We start from the raw sequence: 18,006 nt of genomic DNA on the forward strand, positions 1-18,006 counted from the left end.
TTAAAGGGCAAGCAGTCGCTGATTTCCTAGTAGATCATACTTTGCCTAAAGAAATTGTAACCTATGTGGGTGTCCAACCTTGGAAGCTATTTTTCGACGGTTCTAGCCATAAAAATGGCACCGGAATCGGGATGTTCATAGTATCCCCAGGGGGCATCCCCACGAAGTTCAAGTTTAGGATCAAGAAGAAGTGCTCGAACAATGAGGCCGAGTATGAGGCTTTGATATCAGGCCTCGAGATCCTAATAGCCTTGGGGGCAAGGAACGTTGTCGTAAAAGGAGACTCTGAGTTGGTAATAAAGCAACTCACCAAGGAATACAAATGCATCAGTGAAAATCTAGCTAAGTACTACACGAAAGCTAATAATCTGTTGGCCAAATTCGACGACGCTAGGCTAGGCCATGTTTCCAGAATAGACAATCAAGAGGCCAATGAATTGGCACAAATCGCGTCAGGATATATGGTCGATAAATATAGGCTAAAAGAGCTTATCGAAGTCAAAGAAAAACTAAACCCCTCTGACCTCAACGTCCTAGTCATTGACAACATGGCACCTAATGATTGGAGAAAGTCAATTGTCGATTACTTGCAAAATCCTGTGGGTACCACAGACAGAAAGACGAAATACAGGGCAATGAGCTATGTCATCATGGGAAACGAGCTATTCAAGAAAAACGTCGACGGAACACTACTGAAGTGTTTAAGTGAAGACGACGCGTTCATAGCAATCTCGGCCGTTCACGATGGGTTATGTGGTGCCCACCAGGCAGGGATCAAGATGAAATGGATCCTATTTCGACAAGGGATGTATTGGCCTACTATTATGAAAGATTGTATGGAGTATGCCAAGGGGTGCCAAGATTGCCAGAGACACGCAGGGATACAACATGTGCCAGCAAGTGAATTACACTTAATCGTTAAACCTTGGCCATTCAGGGGATGGGCTTTAGACTTAATTGGCGAAATTAACCCATGTTCTTCTAAGCAACACAAGTACATAATAGTGGCTATAGATTACTTTACCAAGTGGGTAGAGGCAATTCCTCTACAAAATGTTACCCAGGACACGGTGATCGATTTCATTCAGAATCACATAGTGTATCGTTTCGGGTTACCTGAGTCACTTACTACAGACCAAGGCACAGTATTTGTAGGTCAAAAAGTGGCATCATTCGCGGAATCTTGGGGCATAAAACTCCTAACCTCGACTCCTTATTACGCTCAAGCGAATGGTCAAGTAGAGGCGGCCAACAAAACATTAATCTCCTTGATTAAAAAACATATTGGTCGAAAACCTAAAAGATGGCATCAAACATTGGGCCAAGTGCTTTGGGCTTACAGGAATTCACCTAAAGAAGCTACCGGGGCAACGCCATTTCGATTAGCGTACGACCAAGAAGCGGTGTTACCAGCAGAAGTATATTTACAATCATGCAGAATTCAAAGGCAAGAGGAAATTCCAAGTGAAGATTATTGGAATATGATGCTTGATGAATTAGTCAATCTCGACGAAGAAAGACTATTGGCATTGGATACCTTAACCAGGCAAAAGGATCGCGTTGCTAAAGCTTATAATAAAAAGGTTAGAGCTAAATCTTTTATGCCCGGTGATTACGTATGGAAGGTTGTATTACCAGTCGATAAAAGGGATAAACGCTATGGAAAGTGGGCCCCAAACTGGGAAGACCCTTTCACAGTCGAGAAAGTACTTTTACACAACGCTTATTCGATTAAAGAATTAGAAGGTCGAAATCGACAAATAACGGTAAATGGCAAATACTTAAAAACGTATAAGCCAACGTTGTATGAAGTAAACATCGAATAAGGAAGCAAGAATAAGAAAATAAACAAAGTAAATTGCCAAACTCGAATGTTTTATTAATTGGAATAGAGCATTTACAACTATGGCAAAGAAACTTTAAAAAGGGGGATTGGCCCTATAACTATCGTATTTAGCCCTAAGAGGCTCCATGCGCCTCAAGACATCCTCTTGTTGGGATTCCAGTCTCGACTTCTCCTGTCGAAGATCCAGCTCCTCACGGGCAGCGGAAGAAAGCTTGTCCACCAAGGCTTTCAGAGCTCCCACACTCCCCTCAGGGTCCGCTCGGTTCAGAGCAGCCTTCAACTCTTCAAATTCTTCCATCTTCTCCTCAATTTGGTGTTCAGCAAAGAACACTCGAGCAGTAAGCTCCCGGTGTTCTTCATATAGGGGTACAGCTTCATGCAGGAGGCCCAGGAACTCCAGGAGAGGAGTTTTTACAGAGGCAATAATATTCCTCTGCAAAAGCTGGTTAACGAGCCTGGTAAGCTCTTCAGCCAGAGAAAGGGAGGAATGCAATTCCCAAAACAGGTCTTCTTCAAAGGCCAAGCTCCGGATCTGGTTAAGAACACGACGGCTAGCCATGGTTGAAAAGGAAGCAGGAAAAGAATTCTGAGAAAAAGGCAAGGAAGAGCTTGAAGAAGTTGCTGAAAAGAAGTAACCAAGAATGCTCTATTTATAGTAAAACAACAAAGGAGTGCATTAATTAGTGGCAATTGATTGCCAACTCTTCATCTTATGGTTACCGGCCACATAAATCACCACTACCATCGTGAATAGCTTTGGCCTTTAATGAACAAAGACTTACATTGAATCAAGAAAACGTGGTATAAGATTGCAATAAATGGGTTCATTCCCCAGAAACCAAGCAACGACTACGTAAGGGGGTGCAAGGAAGTTTGAACGGTGCAACAATAAGTGAATAGCCGTCAGAATAAAGGCGTAGTGGAAACTGAAAAGACATGGCAAATTAAACGTCAAATTATATGGCCTACGTGCCAAAACCATTGTCGAAATATTACATGCAAATCGGCATCGAAAGCCATGGTTAAAATAGTGCCATCATTACATATTGATAAGATAAAATTCTAAAGCAGGAATTTAAAGGAATTCAAGCGATCAGCAAAGGTGGCAATCTTGGCATCGAGATCCTTCTTTACGGCCTGGTCAACCTCCAACTCCTTGATAACATCTTTTGTCGAGATGATCAGAGCCTTGGAGTCCTTGGTAAGCACCTCCAACTGAGCCTTCACAGCAGGGCCTTCCTCGACCAAATCAGCTCGCTTTTTCTCCAACTTGGTAATCTCTCGATGCAGCTCCTCAAGTTTAGTGTCGACTTCGGAGATTTCATCTGCAATCAAAACCTTCCTAGCAGTGAATTTCTTGAAGTCCTCTTTCATTGCTGCAACTTGAGCTTTACCAGAAGAGACTTTTGCTTCCTTAAGGCTAACAGCTTGGCCAACATCCTTGGCTTGATGAAAAGTGGCTAAAGCATCCACTAAGAAAGATTGAAGGTTGGCCATAGCAGCAGCCTGGTGAGAATCAAGTTTTTGGCCAAGAAGGAAGACAAGCAACTCCTTGGCAGCATGACTCGCTTGAGGATCAACTTGAATCTGGTCGAGAAACCCACTGGCGAAAATAATAGCCTTTAGCTGACCCATGCTCTCCTCGATTTGCTGAAGGTTGGCCACCCCACTAGATTGAGCAGTCTCAGTAGTGGCATCAGCTCGACGGGGTGGAGAATCTAAGTCTAAGGTGCCATCAAGAAAACCATCCAAAGCTGCCAACGGGTCCTCCTCGAACAAAGTGTCAAGCTTTTCACTAGACACATGAGACGAAGAGCCACCCTTGGCTTGAGGCGAAGGTTGCACAGTGGCAGACGATTTTGGAGGAGGCATAGGGGTATCATCCTTGCCTGGAAGAGTTTCTGCTTCGCGAATGGGAGAGGTTGCACCTTGAGTGTCCTACAAGATAAACCTCTTTAATACCCTTTTCGATAAAGTAAAATGCACAAACCAGCAGAACATGAAGAAATGTAAAGATACCTGGCAAGCAGATTCCCTAGAAGGGCTTGAGTTGGTGGAGCTTTTGGAACGACGGGGAGATTTATGGACAGGTTTGCTCCTAACCTTCCTCCGCCCCTCAGATGTTGAGGTCTTTTTGGCCGAAGATGCGGCCTTGGGAGGTTTCTCGACACCTTCAGTTTTGGATTTTGCAGGGTCAGGAGCTGGAGAATTCTCGCGAGATGGAGGATTGGGGGTGGAATGCTCATGAACATCAGCCTGAAAATAAAGACAAACACAATCAGATTAAGAAACCACAGGTTAAAAATGTCACAAGGTACCCTCGAGAATGGAAAACGTACCTGAATGGCGGCGTCGCCACCACCTTCTTTATCATCGACTTCTGGTTGAGCATCAGATGCCAACTTAGAAGCCCCACTGGTGGTGGAAACACCAGCCCCCTTGGCCCTCTTCTGACTGGCCGAAGCAACAGGCTTAGGTTTCCTTTTTCGACTCTGTCGAAGAATACGTTAGTTCATAATCCAAAGAGATTGAAAAGAAAGAGGGAAAAGCATGAGGAAAGTACCTTGAGCTTGTCAGCAAGACTGACATCATCGTCCTCATCATCATCATCATCATCCTCAATCACGACTGGCCTGTCCTTGGAAGAATGAGTCACTGGGGAAATAACTTGAGGAGCCGGTCGAGTAATGACTTCGGCTGTAAACAAAAGAAAAATTAAGAAGTAAAACAGGAAAACCAAGGCCAAGTCGAAGTATTACCTTGACCAATACGCATGTTCAGCGATATGTGGTTGAAGATTTCGACGGGCACATGATACGGAAAATTCCATAGGTGGTACTTAGTCCAAGTCACTCGCTTTCGAGGAGGTAGAGCTTGATTGGCCAACACATTTATGTTTACATGGTCAACCCATTTAGGCAAGACCGGTGGAAAGGCCAATGCAAACCTACTCGTAGGCAAAGATGGGAACCTAAAGCCAGTTTTTCGAATAACAAAAGATAGACCCTCCTCACCAGGAGGAACAACTAACTTGGATTTCTTGGCTCTAAGTTCCCATTTTTGTCTTAGTACTTGAGCTGCTTTCGCAACCGTATCTCGAAGGCGAAGAGTTGGATAATATACCACACCAAAGAATTTTTGAAAAGATCGAATTTCTGCCAGGTGCATACCTTTGGTCTTCTTCGGATCCTGCTTCTGCAAAAGAAAAGCATCTGTCATGCATTGCAGACAATCGACGAGGGGCTTCGAAATTTGAGCCCAATACTCAGACCACCAGGCTTTGAAAGCATTGGTAGCATAATATGAAGGAGCGTAAGTGAAGGGGCTTAGGTTGAGGAGTTTCTTGTTATAAAACTGAACAGTCGTGTCGAAAGCGGCAGCCCTCTTAATAGCTCCGGGGTACAGGACTAGACTCTTGCCAAATAAAGTGTTGGGTAGAACTTGGCTAAGCCCAAACTGTCGAGAAACCAGTTGAGGGTTGTAGCCACATAGAGTGTAGTCACTGCTAGCAAAGCCCACAGTTAAAACTCTAGGAGATAAGAGGGTCCTCCAGAGCGTAATGTGGTGTTCCTTGGGCAATGCAGAATCAGAAGCATTAGGGTAAGAATTCCTCAGCCAGAAAGGGCCACGAACAGCCTTGCTGTAAGGAGAGAAACTGGAACGATAGTGCTTCAGCTCGAGAAACATGGTAAAGTACTTTCTGAAGTCAGCTTCAAAACTCGACGCATCATAAGCAGGGGTCAGGGTCTCGAGCCTGTGGGCATCAATCCTAGTGTTAGAAACAGTCGGAGGATTATCTTGTGCCGGCAGAAGAGATTCGAAAACTGCATTCAACCAAAGTTGAAACAGCCAAAGAGGTCCAGCGGCATTCAGAGAGACGGTCTTGGTATTCCGGATATCCTCGACAGCTTCATTCAGCATTTGGTAGAGGTTGCCAAGGACAAGCCTAGCCATAGCAAGTTGTCGACCCTCGTGAAGCAGATTGGCTAAGGGCAAAAGCTTGGCAGGAATGCGCAAAGACTTGGTGCAAAAAACATAAGCAGACAGCCAATACAGCAAGAAAGCGACATGTTCAGCATCAGATACCTCACCACTCTCGACATAATGGTCCTTAATGAATCGACTAAAAGAAATGTTGTCAGTAGGAATCGAGATGGGTTTAACAGGGGCAGGTGCAGAGTGATAATCATCACCAATGGGCCATAATCCGGTGATAGCAGCAACATCCAAGAGAGTGGGAGTAATCATGCCAAAGGGAACATGAAGGCAATTGGTGGACCTCTCCCAGAAATAGAGTGCACTCAACAACACAGCAGGGTTATACGATATTGGAGATCTCGACAGCTGAATCAAGTCGAGAATCCCGACATCCTTCCAGTGTTGCCTCTTATCTTCCTCAACCCTATCTAACCATTTCAGGTAGGCTTTGTCATTAGCAGAGGGGTTAGGAGGAGCTGAACGAAAGGCTCGTTTTGGGTCAGAAAGAAATGGCATACGGTAAGAGGGTTGAAATGCCAAAACAAGCTCCTCCCCCCTAACGCTAGGGTGAAATGATTCATGGTCTTCAGGGAGACTATTGGGCCTATCATGCTTCACTACTTTTAAAGGACCCAAAATGGCGCGTAAAGTACCATTAACAGAGAAAGGAATGAGTACCTGGGATTTCCAGATAGCTCTCTTCTCTGCTTCGTTGGGGGGTTCCGGGATTGCCACGCGCTTGGATTCATCCAGCTTAAGCTCAGTGGCCAACGGAATGGTCTGCTCAGGATTGGAAGCCATTGAAGAGATTAGTAGATATTCCAGAGAAAACGGAAGAAGATGAAGTGAGAGCGCTTGGAGACGGAGCTGAAGGTTTGAGAAAAGAGTAAAGCTTGAACGGGGAATACCAAGAGGGTATTTATAAACAGAGGGGCAAACGGAACCCAGGCCGCATTGAGTAATAATTTATAAAATTTTGGGGTCCAAGCGATTATTTTATTAGTTAACTCATGTCACCTCTCAGCTTTTTGGCATAGGTGAAATCATGGCCCTAAAAAGGCTATAACTGTCAGCTAGTGGAGAAGTCATCAGACGTTATGGCTGCTGATTAGACTTGAAGATCGGATGGTCGAGAGCACAAAGTATTTGAATCGTTGGAATCGAACGGCTACGATCAAAAATGCTTGGTGTCTTCAAGCTGAAGCAGTCGACAACCAACATTCTTGGGGGGCAACTGTTAAGCTAAAAACTACGAGGACTACGACTCTCGACATCATGGTGCAAAGGTGGGTTCTCGACAACAAGGGCTATGGCGAAACCGGCAACCCAGCATACGGTGCCCCTCAAAGTCAAGTTAGGAAGAGTTATATCTCGACAAACTCAGCAGATGAAGAAATCTCGATCATCTTAATGGAAGAGGCAGTTACCGAGTAACAAGTAACTACAAGCACGTGCATATACCCACGATGCCACGAATAGCAACGGTTGCCCACGACTCAGAACCACCCACGTGGCAATAGAGTCACGTGCTCGAAAACCAGCGGCTAAACGTGGGGCATGGCGCCAAAATTCAAAACCCACGAAGCCATCATGCACCCAAGAAAAACCGCCAAGAACGTGGGCAATGACAGCACTATAAATAGAAGAAGCAGCAGCAGAAAGAGGGGTTCCCAACTCAAAACTCCGAAAGTTCACCAAAAAGCTCTAAACGTCCGCATCAATGAGACTCAGAGAGCAAAACGTGATGATGGAGGAGTATGTTGCAGAACCAACGCTTTAGTTTTCTTGTATTTAAGTTTGTTAATTCCCCAGTTCTTCTACGCATTTCCCTGTCGAGATCTTCATCTTTTGTAGTTTTTATGTTATTTTGATGTATGTGATTTCTTTGTAATTGACCCGTGTGTAATGAAATTCAGTTCTGTTTAAACCAACTTGGTGTTATCGAAAAAACACTCACACACGCAACACTTTGGCAAAGCGTTTTCTCAAAAGGACCCCGAATCTAAACTTCCTTTAGTCGAACTAAGAGGATATTTGTTTACCAAAAAACCACGTAAACACATGGTCAACTATTTTATTAGAATAATATACATAATTAGGATTAAACTTCAGATCACTTCTGGCATCATAAGTCAAGAGACATGTTTTTATATTATACTTATTAAGTTATCACTTTCAAGTTGCAACTCTATTATCTGGCAATGTTTTCAGATTTATTCAAAACTGCAAATTTCTAACCAAATTCTTTTTTGTGAATGTATGTCAGGTGTATCCCCAGTAAGTTACCAGAGTGAGAAGATCATAGTGCTGGATGAGGTTTCCCATGAAATTGGGCTGCAAGTGGTTGATGGAGGCTATCTAAATCAAGGTTTTTCATACTACAGGACAAATTTTCAGCTATCTGCAATGGGAGAGCATAAGACTCTAGTCAAAGTGAAGATCTCTTATGAGTATGAGTCGGACATAGAAGAAAGTATCGTGCCAATGAAGACATCAGAGTCCGCTTTATTCTTTCTTAGATGCCTTGAAACATATCTGTTGAAATTGAATGGTCCTTGAAGATAATATTTCCATATCAGTTATTTGTGGCTGGTCTTTGTTTTTGGTTCTGTGATCTTTCAAGTTTCAAGAATATCTGAATGGTACTTTTTAAGTACCAAAAGTAGAAAAGAATAATGTAAGAATAATGTGATTAGCAATTAAGCTTGATCTGAGATTGGAGTCTGCCAACACATTAATTTGAACATGTACGGTGGAAATTACAGAAATCAAGAGGCAGAGCATTATTGGATTTGTCATATTCCAGTCATCAACCATGTTTTTTATACTAATATTCACTACTACATGTCATATATGTGTTCCTTGTATGAAAAATTGATTTGCAGATAAATTTTTTTAATTTGTGAAATAGATTTCTTCTTAATTCATGATAGATAAAAGCTATTAAAAATTTTAAATCATTTTCTCTCACTTTACAGGATCTAACTTACTTACTACTATTAGACTAACACCTTGTTGATGAGTCCCACATGTTAATAGTAAATTAAAATAAAGTTGACCAATTATCTAATAATTCACCGAGACTCTGAATAAGTTAAAAAAATCCTAAAGTCCTCCCTAATTTGTTTTCTTGCAAAGTACATTGGATTCTTATATTTAACCCTATTTAAATGCTCCTTCGTTTTATAATATGTAAATTATTAATTCCATTGGAATAATATCTACAAGAAGATATTTTTTCACTTGACAAAAATGGCTGGCATCTATCAGAAGTCAGAAATGAGAATCCACGGTATTATTTTTATGGAAAAAATTATGTTGACACTTAAAATTCACTCACACTTAAAAAGAAATAGGAAGATAAAAGAGAAAAATAAAAAATGAGTGATGTAATTGAAAAATAAGAGAGAAATTAAGAATGATAGGTAGAGAAAATGAGTAAATTTAAGATATCTATATCTATATATGTATGTAAAGCACACTTGAACTTTTGCATTGATTACTTTATCTTTATATTAAATACATTAATAATTAAATACAAAAATAAAATAAAAACTACATCTACTTTATTATTCATTATATTAATTCATAATTGTTAAATTTTTCAATTTCCCATATTTTAAAATAATTTTTAATTATTAATTATATCAAAAAAAGAAATATATTTATATGTAGAAAATATTAATAATTTAAATTAAATAATATTCTAGACAAAATTTATTAATGAGAACTCTAGAAAAAAAGTTTAAAAAATTAAATAAATGTCTCTGTAAGATATTTACTATTAAATATATCACATGCATGTGTTATTTGAAAAAAATACTTTCAAATGTGTTTTTTACCTATTATATAGTAGTAGAAAATATTTTCTCATGTTATTAATAATATTTTCCTTTTCAAAAAAAATTAGGGTGAATGGTGAAATTAGTCCCTAAGTTTGTAAGAGAGTTTAATTTTAGTCCCTCTGAGGAAATATTACGTTTAGTGACAGTCATTTATTATTGATGAATATTTTATGTTATTATTGAGACCATTTGGTTTACAATAGGTGTTCGAATCCCCTCACCCTTTTTTCTAAGTTCGGAATTTTCATTGTTGAATGTCGCTGGTCTTCTCTGAAGCATACTCTTTCCGGCGTGGTGGCGCCATCGTCGGTGCACACAACGCGAGGACACAACGATGTCAAACGGCGTTTAGGAAGCAGGAGGAGGTTCACACGGTGTTTATCTACGGCTTGGGTGACGAGATCACGTATTTCACTTTGAGGGGAGTGGTGAGTCGTTTTGGAAAGGTGTTGGGGGTGTTTATACAAAGACGAAGGAGGCAGGGACGACAAACACGATTTGGATTTGCAAGATTCAAATACGAGCAAGATGCGAAAAATGCTATCCAAGAACTGAATGGAGCGACAGTGCATCAATCGGTGCTCTTGGTGAATAGGGTGAAGTTCAAAGGAAAATCAAACTCACTTACAAACTCAGAGACTAAAATCAAACTCGCTTACAAACTCAGGACTAATTTGATCATTAACCCAAAAATTTATTAAATTTAAGTAATATCATTTATTTTTATAAGGAGAACTCTAATACTAGCAATTTAATGCATAAAAAACTCTAATACTCTCTATTTAGATGTCTAAACACAATAATTTTTTCTATTTATATAATTACTCTATAGTAATTTTCATATAATATTAAAAAAAATTGTAAATAAACCCGTGCAACGCACGGGTATAATATCTAGTAAGAGAAAGTAAAGTGTAATTGAATCAAGTTCATATTTTTATTTCTCATAGTCTTTTTTCCTCCAAAGTATCTTACACTAACAATTATGAGATTAATCCTTTGACTATATCCCATCAAACATTGGTTCTCCTTAATATGCACCACTTTTATAGTGGTGTAATTTTACAACATTTTCTTTGATCGGTTATAGCAAGTCAATACATTTTTTTTAAAAAAAATATCATTACAAATTCGTTATATGTCAAATTTTTTTTAAAAAATATGTGTTGACCTTTTATAGCAGATTAATGAAAATGGTGTAAAATTACACCACTAAAAAGTGGTGCACATTAGGAGTTACCACAAACATTATGCGGTGTCTAAAATTAAATATTGGACTAAATGCTTAAAAAGTCTAACCATCTACTACCGTACATCTTGTTGGTCCAATAGTTTCTTTATTGCAACAAAACACACATCTGTTTTAGCCTAAGTGCTGCAACCAGTTTTCTTTTTCTGTGTTCCTCACCTGTTGCTTTTACTTGCTTCTCTTCTTCTTTTTATTCTTTGTAAATTATGGGTGCACCCCTTGTGCCTATTTATATATATAACTTTGGCTTTCCCAAAAAAGACTCCTTCATTTTGAAAAAATACATTTGATGCTTAAATGTGAATGAGATGGTGCAGCAGGATGCCCTTTCGTTTTTTTCTCAATGCTTGTTAAGATTCTCCAATGTCCTATTTCATATGCGTATATATATAATATCAATATTATTATAAAAAAGGAATCTCTCTCCTAATCCTTCACTAGAAAATAAAAAAACAATATTAAAGCTTATAGGACAATGATGCACTTTTGTCTTTTCCTCAAGCCTTTGAAATGGATGATTCTCTAATCTCTCACACTACAATATATTTCAACATCTTACTACTTTGTGAAAGCACATATTGAAGAGCATGATAAAGGAGTTCAACACCCAAACAAGAGTCAGTGTGGGGTTGGAAACCCTCTGGACTGTTCTGTCCAAGGATTTCATTTTCATATCTCCAAAAGTTCTCCCAACTATTGTGAAAGATGTGCAAGTGATTGAAGGCGATGGAGGAGTTGATACAATCCTCATCTTTAACTTTTTTCCTGGTGAGTATTGCTTCTCTCTCGGGAGGATGTTTGGGAGGAAAAAGGAAATAACTTTTGGTACTTGTATTCAATAAGTTATTTGTCTTATTGTAAAAGTTTCTTAAAGAGTTGTTAGATGAAACTTTGTCAAATTTTAAATAATTTTGTGAGGGAGAAGTAGATGAGCACTTTCCTCTACAAGAAGGGTCGTTATTACAATTTATATAATCTTTTAGGGCGTGCTTGTAAGTTTTTATAGGGTTGGAGTGTGAAAAACGTGAGGGGAAGGAAATGGGAGAGCAACAGAGGAGGAAGTTGGTTAATTCATTTTTTTGTATATATAGGAGTTCCAAATTTTCTATAACTCCAAACAAGGAGATGACTTCTTAAATTTTAGAAAAAATTAGTCTCTTTTCCCTTCTAATTCTAAACATTCTTTTTATGTTTTTTGTCAAGCCTATTGAAAACCACAATAGACAAATTAATTTGAAATTAAGAAAGTTATTTTAATTGGCGAATTAGATTTTTCTTGATCGATACATGATAGGGAAAATTAACGTTAAGTTATGTTATATTAGGAGGCAAATAAACCATGTTAAAAATTAGTTCATTCATGAACTATATTTTTATATCTGACATTCGTGATAAATTACTTACGATATAACTTTTTTTTTTTGCGCTAAAACTTGTTTGTAAAGAAGTCATTTAATTTTAACTTGTGAACCAAGTTTTTTAATTACAGTAAGACAAAGCTTATATTATGTACAGATTTTCATGTTTTTTTTAATATTACCCACTTAATCAAATTCCTCTTGGGAATGAATATATATATCAGGTGTATCCCCACTAGGTTTCCAGAGGGAAAGGATCACAGAGTTTGATGAGGTTTCCCATGAAATTGGGCTGCAAGTGATTGAAGGGGGCTATCTGAGTCAAGGTTTGTCATACTACAAAACAACTTTCCAACTATCTTCAATAGAGGAGCTTGAAACTTTGGTCAACGTGAAGATCTCTTATGATCATGAATCTGATGAGATAGATGAAAATGTTAAGCCGACGAAGACATCACAGTCAACTTTGATGTATCTTAAGCGCCTTGAAAACTATCTGCAGAATGAAGCTTGAAAGGTCGATTTATAATATTGTCATACATATCCATTAACTATGTGAGGCCAGTTATTCTATCTTTCGTTTTGTTGCAGAAATAAAAATAATAAACTGGTATCTGAATAGATTGACCAGCTTCTCTTCACAAAAGTGCAAGTGTTAGTGTGTGTGAGTGAGTATTTGTTTTTTTGGCATTAGAATATGTGCCGGTCGATTTTGTGGAGGGAGCAAATGGAAACACAAACAGTGTTGACAAACCGGCCTTATAATCTTCCATTGCTTGGATCATCTTGACTTCTCTCCTACACTAAAAACCAAAGAGTTAGAAATGCTAAAACTAACATATTTAAGACAGGTGTCCTCATTTGGAGACAATCCTGTTCGAGTCGGGAACATTCAAATCATGGTGGGGCTAACTCTCCCAGCGAGGGTTTTTTCCATACACAAGACTCGAACCTGAGACCTTGCTTAAGGGGAATCAAGCATGTACCACTCTAACTACTTTCTAAATTAACCCGTTGAGGAATAATTTTTAAAGATAATTTATACATTTAGAACATAAGTTCCCAAATTAGTATAGAAAGTCAGGTAAATTGGCACTTATCAGTAGCATCTGCATCAGCTAGAAAGAAAAGCATAAAATCATGTAAAATAAAACGTGTATATATCCACATGCAACCCAAGAGAGGACGTGAACTAGACTTTCCAAACCCCGGGGCAAAAACAAAAGAGCATGTTGAATGGTCTTCTGCTCCGATGAACAAGTGGGACAAGAAAGACCATCTATGATGCCACGTCGGAATAGGGCAGCACACTCAGGAAGGAGACCTAGGACCACCCTCCACCCAGTCTCCTTGCAGCGAGGGATCGCAGAGGATTTCCAAAACTTGTTTTAAAGATGCTTGGGTAGCGATGGAGAAGCCACATAATGGGATAAAGACCTCCGGATGAAAGAGTAACCCAACATCGTGGTATAAATGCCATCAAGAAGAAGAAGAAGAAGAATAAGAAGCCACTAAATGGGGTAAAGACCTCTGGATGAAAGAGCAACCCAACCTCATGGTATAAACGTTGTCAGTGGTAAATGGCCAACAAAATACACCCTCTTGGTCCTGCAACGACAAATGAATGGACAAGATAATCTTGGCTATAGGTTGCTAGAAAACATGTTCAACCAAAGATCTGTTCCACACAAGAGAGTTAGATAAAAACAAAGCAAAAGCAAAAGTAATTCTCAACTCATCCTCAACCTCATCCCGATAAAGAAGAGGCATAGGGGAAGCCAATTATGATCCCCAAGCCTTAATTTTTTTTCCATTACCAACACTCCACAAAACCCCCTTTTCAAAACACCCACCTTGAGCGAAGGATACTAATCCAAATATAGAGGTATAGGGAAAGTACACCGCTTTGAAAAAACGAACCAAGAGAGACTCATGTTGAGACTTGATCCTCCACCAAGTTTTTTCCAACAAAGGTCATATTCAAAGCTTTAATGTCATGAAAACCAAGCCCCCTCTCCCTTTGAATAACACAACCGATCCTACTTAGCCCAATGTAATCATTTGTTTGATAAACCACCCCAAATAAAAAATGGCTAATCAAGTCGTTAGCTACTTGACAGTTTCAAATTATTAGCAGGCAAATCCACCGATATTCACCGCGAGCGATCTCTTCCTATTTTGGGCGATCTCAAACTTTCATGTATATTAGCTTTCCTTTTCTCGTGATGCATATATTTTTCAGAGTCTTGGCGACCTCACCCCCTTTTGGACGGATTATGTATGTATGAACTATTTTCTAGGAATGCCCAAAATTATTTTGAAAACGAATCTCGACTAATGACTAATTTTGTTATGTGGCCACATTTTGAAAACACTTGATCCAATGTGCGATATCTGAGACTCCGTCCAACTAAAGTCAAGTAATATCGAATTTTGACGGTCATCATAACATTTAATGGTATAGGACCTTCCATGGTTACAATCATCACTAACTCTGTCGACTAGTCATTAGTGTGGAGTGTTGCAAGAAAATAGCATGCCAATGCGTTCTAACAGCCAAACTGCTATTTTCTTTGTCGGTCCTACCGATTTCTCTCAAATGCCTTAAAGCCAAAGAAATTGTATGGTTCTTAAAACCATTATGCCTTAGCTCCAATCTAGTGTCAACCATCGCCATAGTGGTCCCAACAACACTGAACTCAAAATTATAATTGTGCCTCAGCTCCAATCTAGCGTCGACCACCGGCATAATGGTCCCAACGACGCCGAGCTCAAAATATCATTATGCCTCGAATTCTAATGTCGACTACAGACATGATGGTCCAACAACATGAGTTCCAATATGCCTCAGGCTCCCAACTAGTGTCAACCACGGACATGGTGGTCCAAAACCACCGAGTCCCTATATTATAAAATTATGGTCAACAAATTTATTATTATTACCATAAAATTAATTTCATTCTAAGCTACTACCATAAAATGTTATGGAATAATAATAAATGAATTTAATAATATCATAATACCAAATAATGTATTTTCTGATTTTTATAGATACCAAGTTATAAAATATTTTTTCTGAACAAATACGTCGTTTGAAAATTCATCATTAAACATGAATTTGAAATAATCTTATCTCTTTGTTGACCATTTCTTAACAAATGGTAATAATCTAAATTTCATTATAAACTACCATAAAATATTATGTAATATAAATAAATAATTTTAATACCATCATAATGCCAAATAATTAATTTTCTAATTTTGTAAAATACCATTTTCTATTGTATTAATATCCAATTAATTTGGTCCACATATATATTTATATTTTGGTCAAATTTTCCCTCAATATATGAAATTTAAACATTTTCTTTTTTTTTGTTGTTTTTATGAGTGGGCCAATACGCCCAGACCATCTATAAAAGAGGGGTTTTATCAAGTCACGTGATTCTCTAATCTCTCACACTACAATATATTTCAACATCTTGCTACTTTGTGAAAGCACATATTGAAGAGCCATGATAAAGGAGTTCAACACCCAAACAAGAGTCAGTGTGGGGTTGGAAACCCTCTGGACTGTTCTGTCCAAGGATTTCGTTTTCATATCTCCAAAAGTTCTCCCAACTATTGTGAAAGATGTGCAAGTGATTGAAGGCGATGGAGGAGTTGATACAATCCTCATCTTTAACTTTTTTCCTGGTGAGTATTGCTTCTCTTTGGGGAGGATGTTTGGGAGGAAAAAGGAAATAACTTTTAGTACTTGTATATAGTACATATTCAATTCAATAAGTTATTTGTCTTATTGTAAAAGTTTCTTAAAAAGTTGTGAGATTAAACTTTATCAAATTTTAAATAATTCCTCTAAAAAAGGGTCGTTATTACAATTTATATAATCTTTTAGGGAACTTGAGGGGAAGGAAAGGGGAGAGCAAGAGAGGAGGAAGTTGGTTAATTCGTTTTTTTGTATATATAGGAGTTCCAAATTTTCTAAAACTCCAAACAAGGAGATGACTTCTTAAATTTTTGAAAAAAAGTTAGTCTCTTTTTCCCTTTTAATTCTAAACATTTTCTTTATGTTTTTTGTCAAGCCGATTGAAAACCACAATAGACAAATTAAGTAAACTATGTTAAAAACTAGTTCACCCATGAACTATATTTTTATATCTAACATTCGTGATAAATTACTTACGATATAATTGTTTCTTTTGTGCTAAAACTTGTTTGTAAAGAAGTCATTTAATTTTACTTGTGAATCAAGTTTTTCTTGATTACAGTATGACAAAGCTTATATTATGTACACATTTTCATGTTCTTTTTTAATATTACCCACTTAATCAAATTCATCTTGGAAATGAATATATATATATATATATATATATATATATATATATCAATCAGGTGTATCCCCACTAGGTTTCCAGAGGGAAAGGATCACAGAGTTTGATGAGATTTCCCATGAAATTGGGCTGCAAGTGATTGAAGGGGGCTATCTGAGTCAAGGTTTGTCATACTACAAAACAACTTTCCAACTATCTTCAATAGGGGAGCTTGAAACTTTGGTCAATGTGAAGATCTCTTATGATCATGAATCTGATGAGATAGATGAAAAGGTTAAGCCGACGAAGACATCACAATCCACTTTAATGTATCTTAAGCGCCTAGAAAACTATCTGCAGAATGAAGCTTGAAAGGTCGATTTATAATATTGTCATATCCATTAACTATATGAGGCCAGTTATTCTATCTTTCGTTTTATTGCAGAAATAAAAATAATAAACTGGTTTATGAATAGATTGATCAGCTTCTCTTCACAAAAGTGTAAGTGTTAGTGCGTGTTAGTGAGTACTTGTTTTTTTTTTGGCATTGGAATATCAAATATGTGCCGGTGGATTATGTGGAGGGAGCCAATGGAAAAACAATCAGAGATGGCAAACCGGTTTAATTTGTTAAGAGAAACTACAAACCAGCCTTTCAATCTTCAATTGCTTTCATCTTCTTGACTTTTCTCCTAAACTAAAAATCAAAGAGAGCATATTTAACATAGCATCTATGTAGAAACTAACTACTTTCTTAATTAACCTGTTGATGGATAATTTGAAAGATAATTTGCACATTTAGAACATTAAAGTGCGTAAATTAGTATAGAAAATCAGGTAAATTGGAACTTATTACTAGCATTTGCATCAGCTAGAAAGAATAGCATAAAATAATTAAAATAAAACCTGTACCCACATGCAGCTCAAGCGAGGACGTGAACCAGACTTTCTAGACCTTTGAGCAAAAACGGCTCCGATGAACACCTGGGACAAGAATGATCATCCACGATGCCACGATGAAGGATGTTTGCACACACGGGAAGAAGACCTAGAACCACCCTCCACCCAGTCTCCTTGCAGCGAGGGATCGTATTGATTTTCCAAAACTTCTTTCAAAGATGCTTGGGTAGCGATGAAGAAGCAATCGAATGGGATAAATACCTCTAGATGAAAGAGTAACCCAACCTCGTGGTATAAACTCCATCAAGAAGAAGAAGAAGCCACCAAATGGGATAAAGACCTTTGGATGAAAGAGTAACTCGACCTATGGTATAAATGCCATTAATGGTAAATGGTCAACGAAATACACTCTCTCGGTCCTGCAACAACAAATGAATAATCACGATAATCTTGGCCGTAAGTTTCCAAAAAACACGTTCAACCAAAGACATGTTCCAAACAAGAGAGTTAGGTAAAA

At 38.2% G+C, this 18,006-nt stretch overlaps 3 protein-coding genes across 3 annotated transcripts in view; all 3 read left to right on the forward strand.

The window, feature by feature from the left end:
* Window positions 1–8,615, forward strand: part of LOC130745468 (phytohormone-binding protein-like) — an 80,377-nt gene extending 71,762 nt beyond the window's left edge. The window contains exon 2 of the mRNA XM_057597753.1: window positions 8,091–8,615. Coding sequence (XP_057453736.1) covers window positions 8,091–8,383 — 293 coding nt within the window. The 3' untranslated portion in view covers window positions 8,384–8,615. The remainder of the gene's footprint in view (window positions 1–8,090) is intronic.
* Window positions 8,616–11,469: 2,854 nt separating this feature from the next.
* LOC130745469 (phytohormone-binding protein CSBP-like) lies at window positions 11,470–12,922 on the forward strand. Its single transcript, XM_057597754.1, has 2 exons — window positions 11,470–11,686; window positions 12,501–12,922. The coding sequence occupies exons 1-2, from the start codon at window positions 11,506–11,508 to the stop codon at window positions 12,788–12,790; spliced, it is 471 nt and encodes a 156-aa protein (XP_057453737.1). The 5' UTR covers window positions 11,470–11,505; the 3' UTR covers window positions 12,791–12,922.
* A 2,846-nt stretch (window positions 12,923–15,768) lies between these two features.
* Window positions 15,769–16,980, forward strand: LOC130745470 (phytohormone-binding protein CSBP-like). The gene is made up of 2 exons (XM_057597755.1): window positions 15,769–15,972; window positions 16,672–16,980. Exons 1-2 carry the CDS (start codon window positions 15,792–15,794, stop codon window positions 16,959–16,961), a joined length of 471 nt encoding a protein of 156 aa, XP_057453738.1. The 5' UTR covers window positions 15,769–15,791; the 3' UTR covers window positions 16,962–16,980.
* Window positions 16,981–18,006: the final 1,026 nt, after the last annotated feature.

This window comes from Lotus japonicus, chromosome 3 (assembly GCF_012489685.1).
Source record: "Lotus japonicus ecotype B-129 chromosome 3, LjGifu_v1.2".
Taxonomy (NCBI): domain Eukaryota; kingdom Viridiplantae; phylum Streptophyta; class Magnoliopsida; order Fabales; family Fabaceae; genus Lotus; species Lotus japonicus.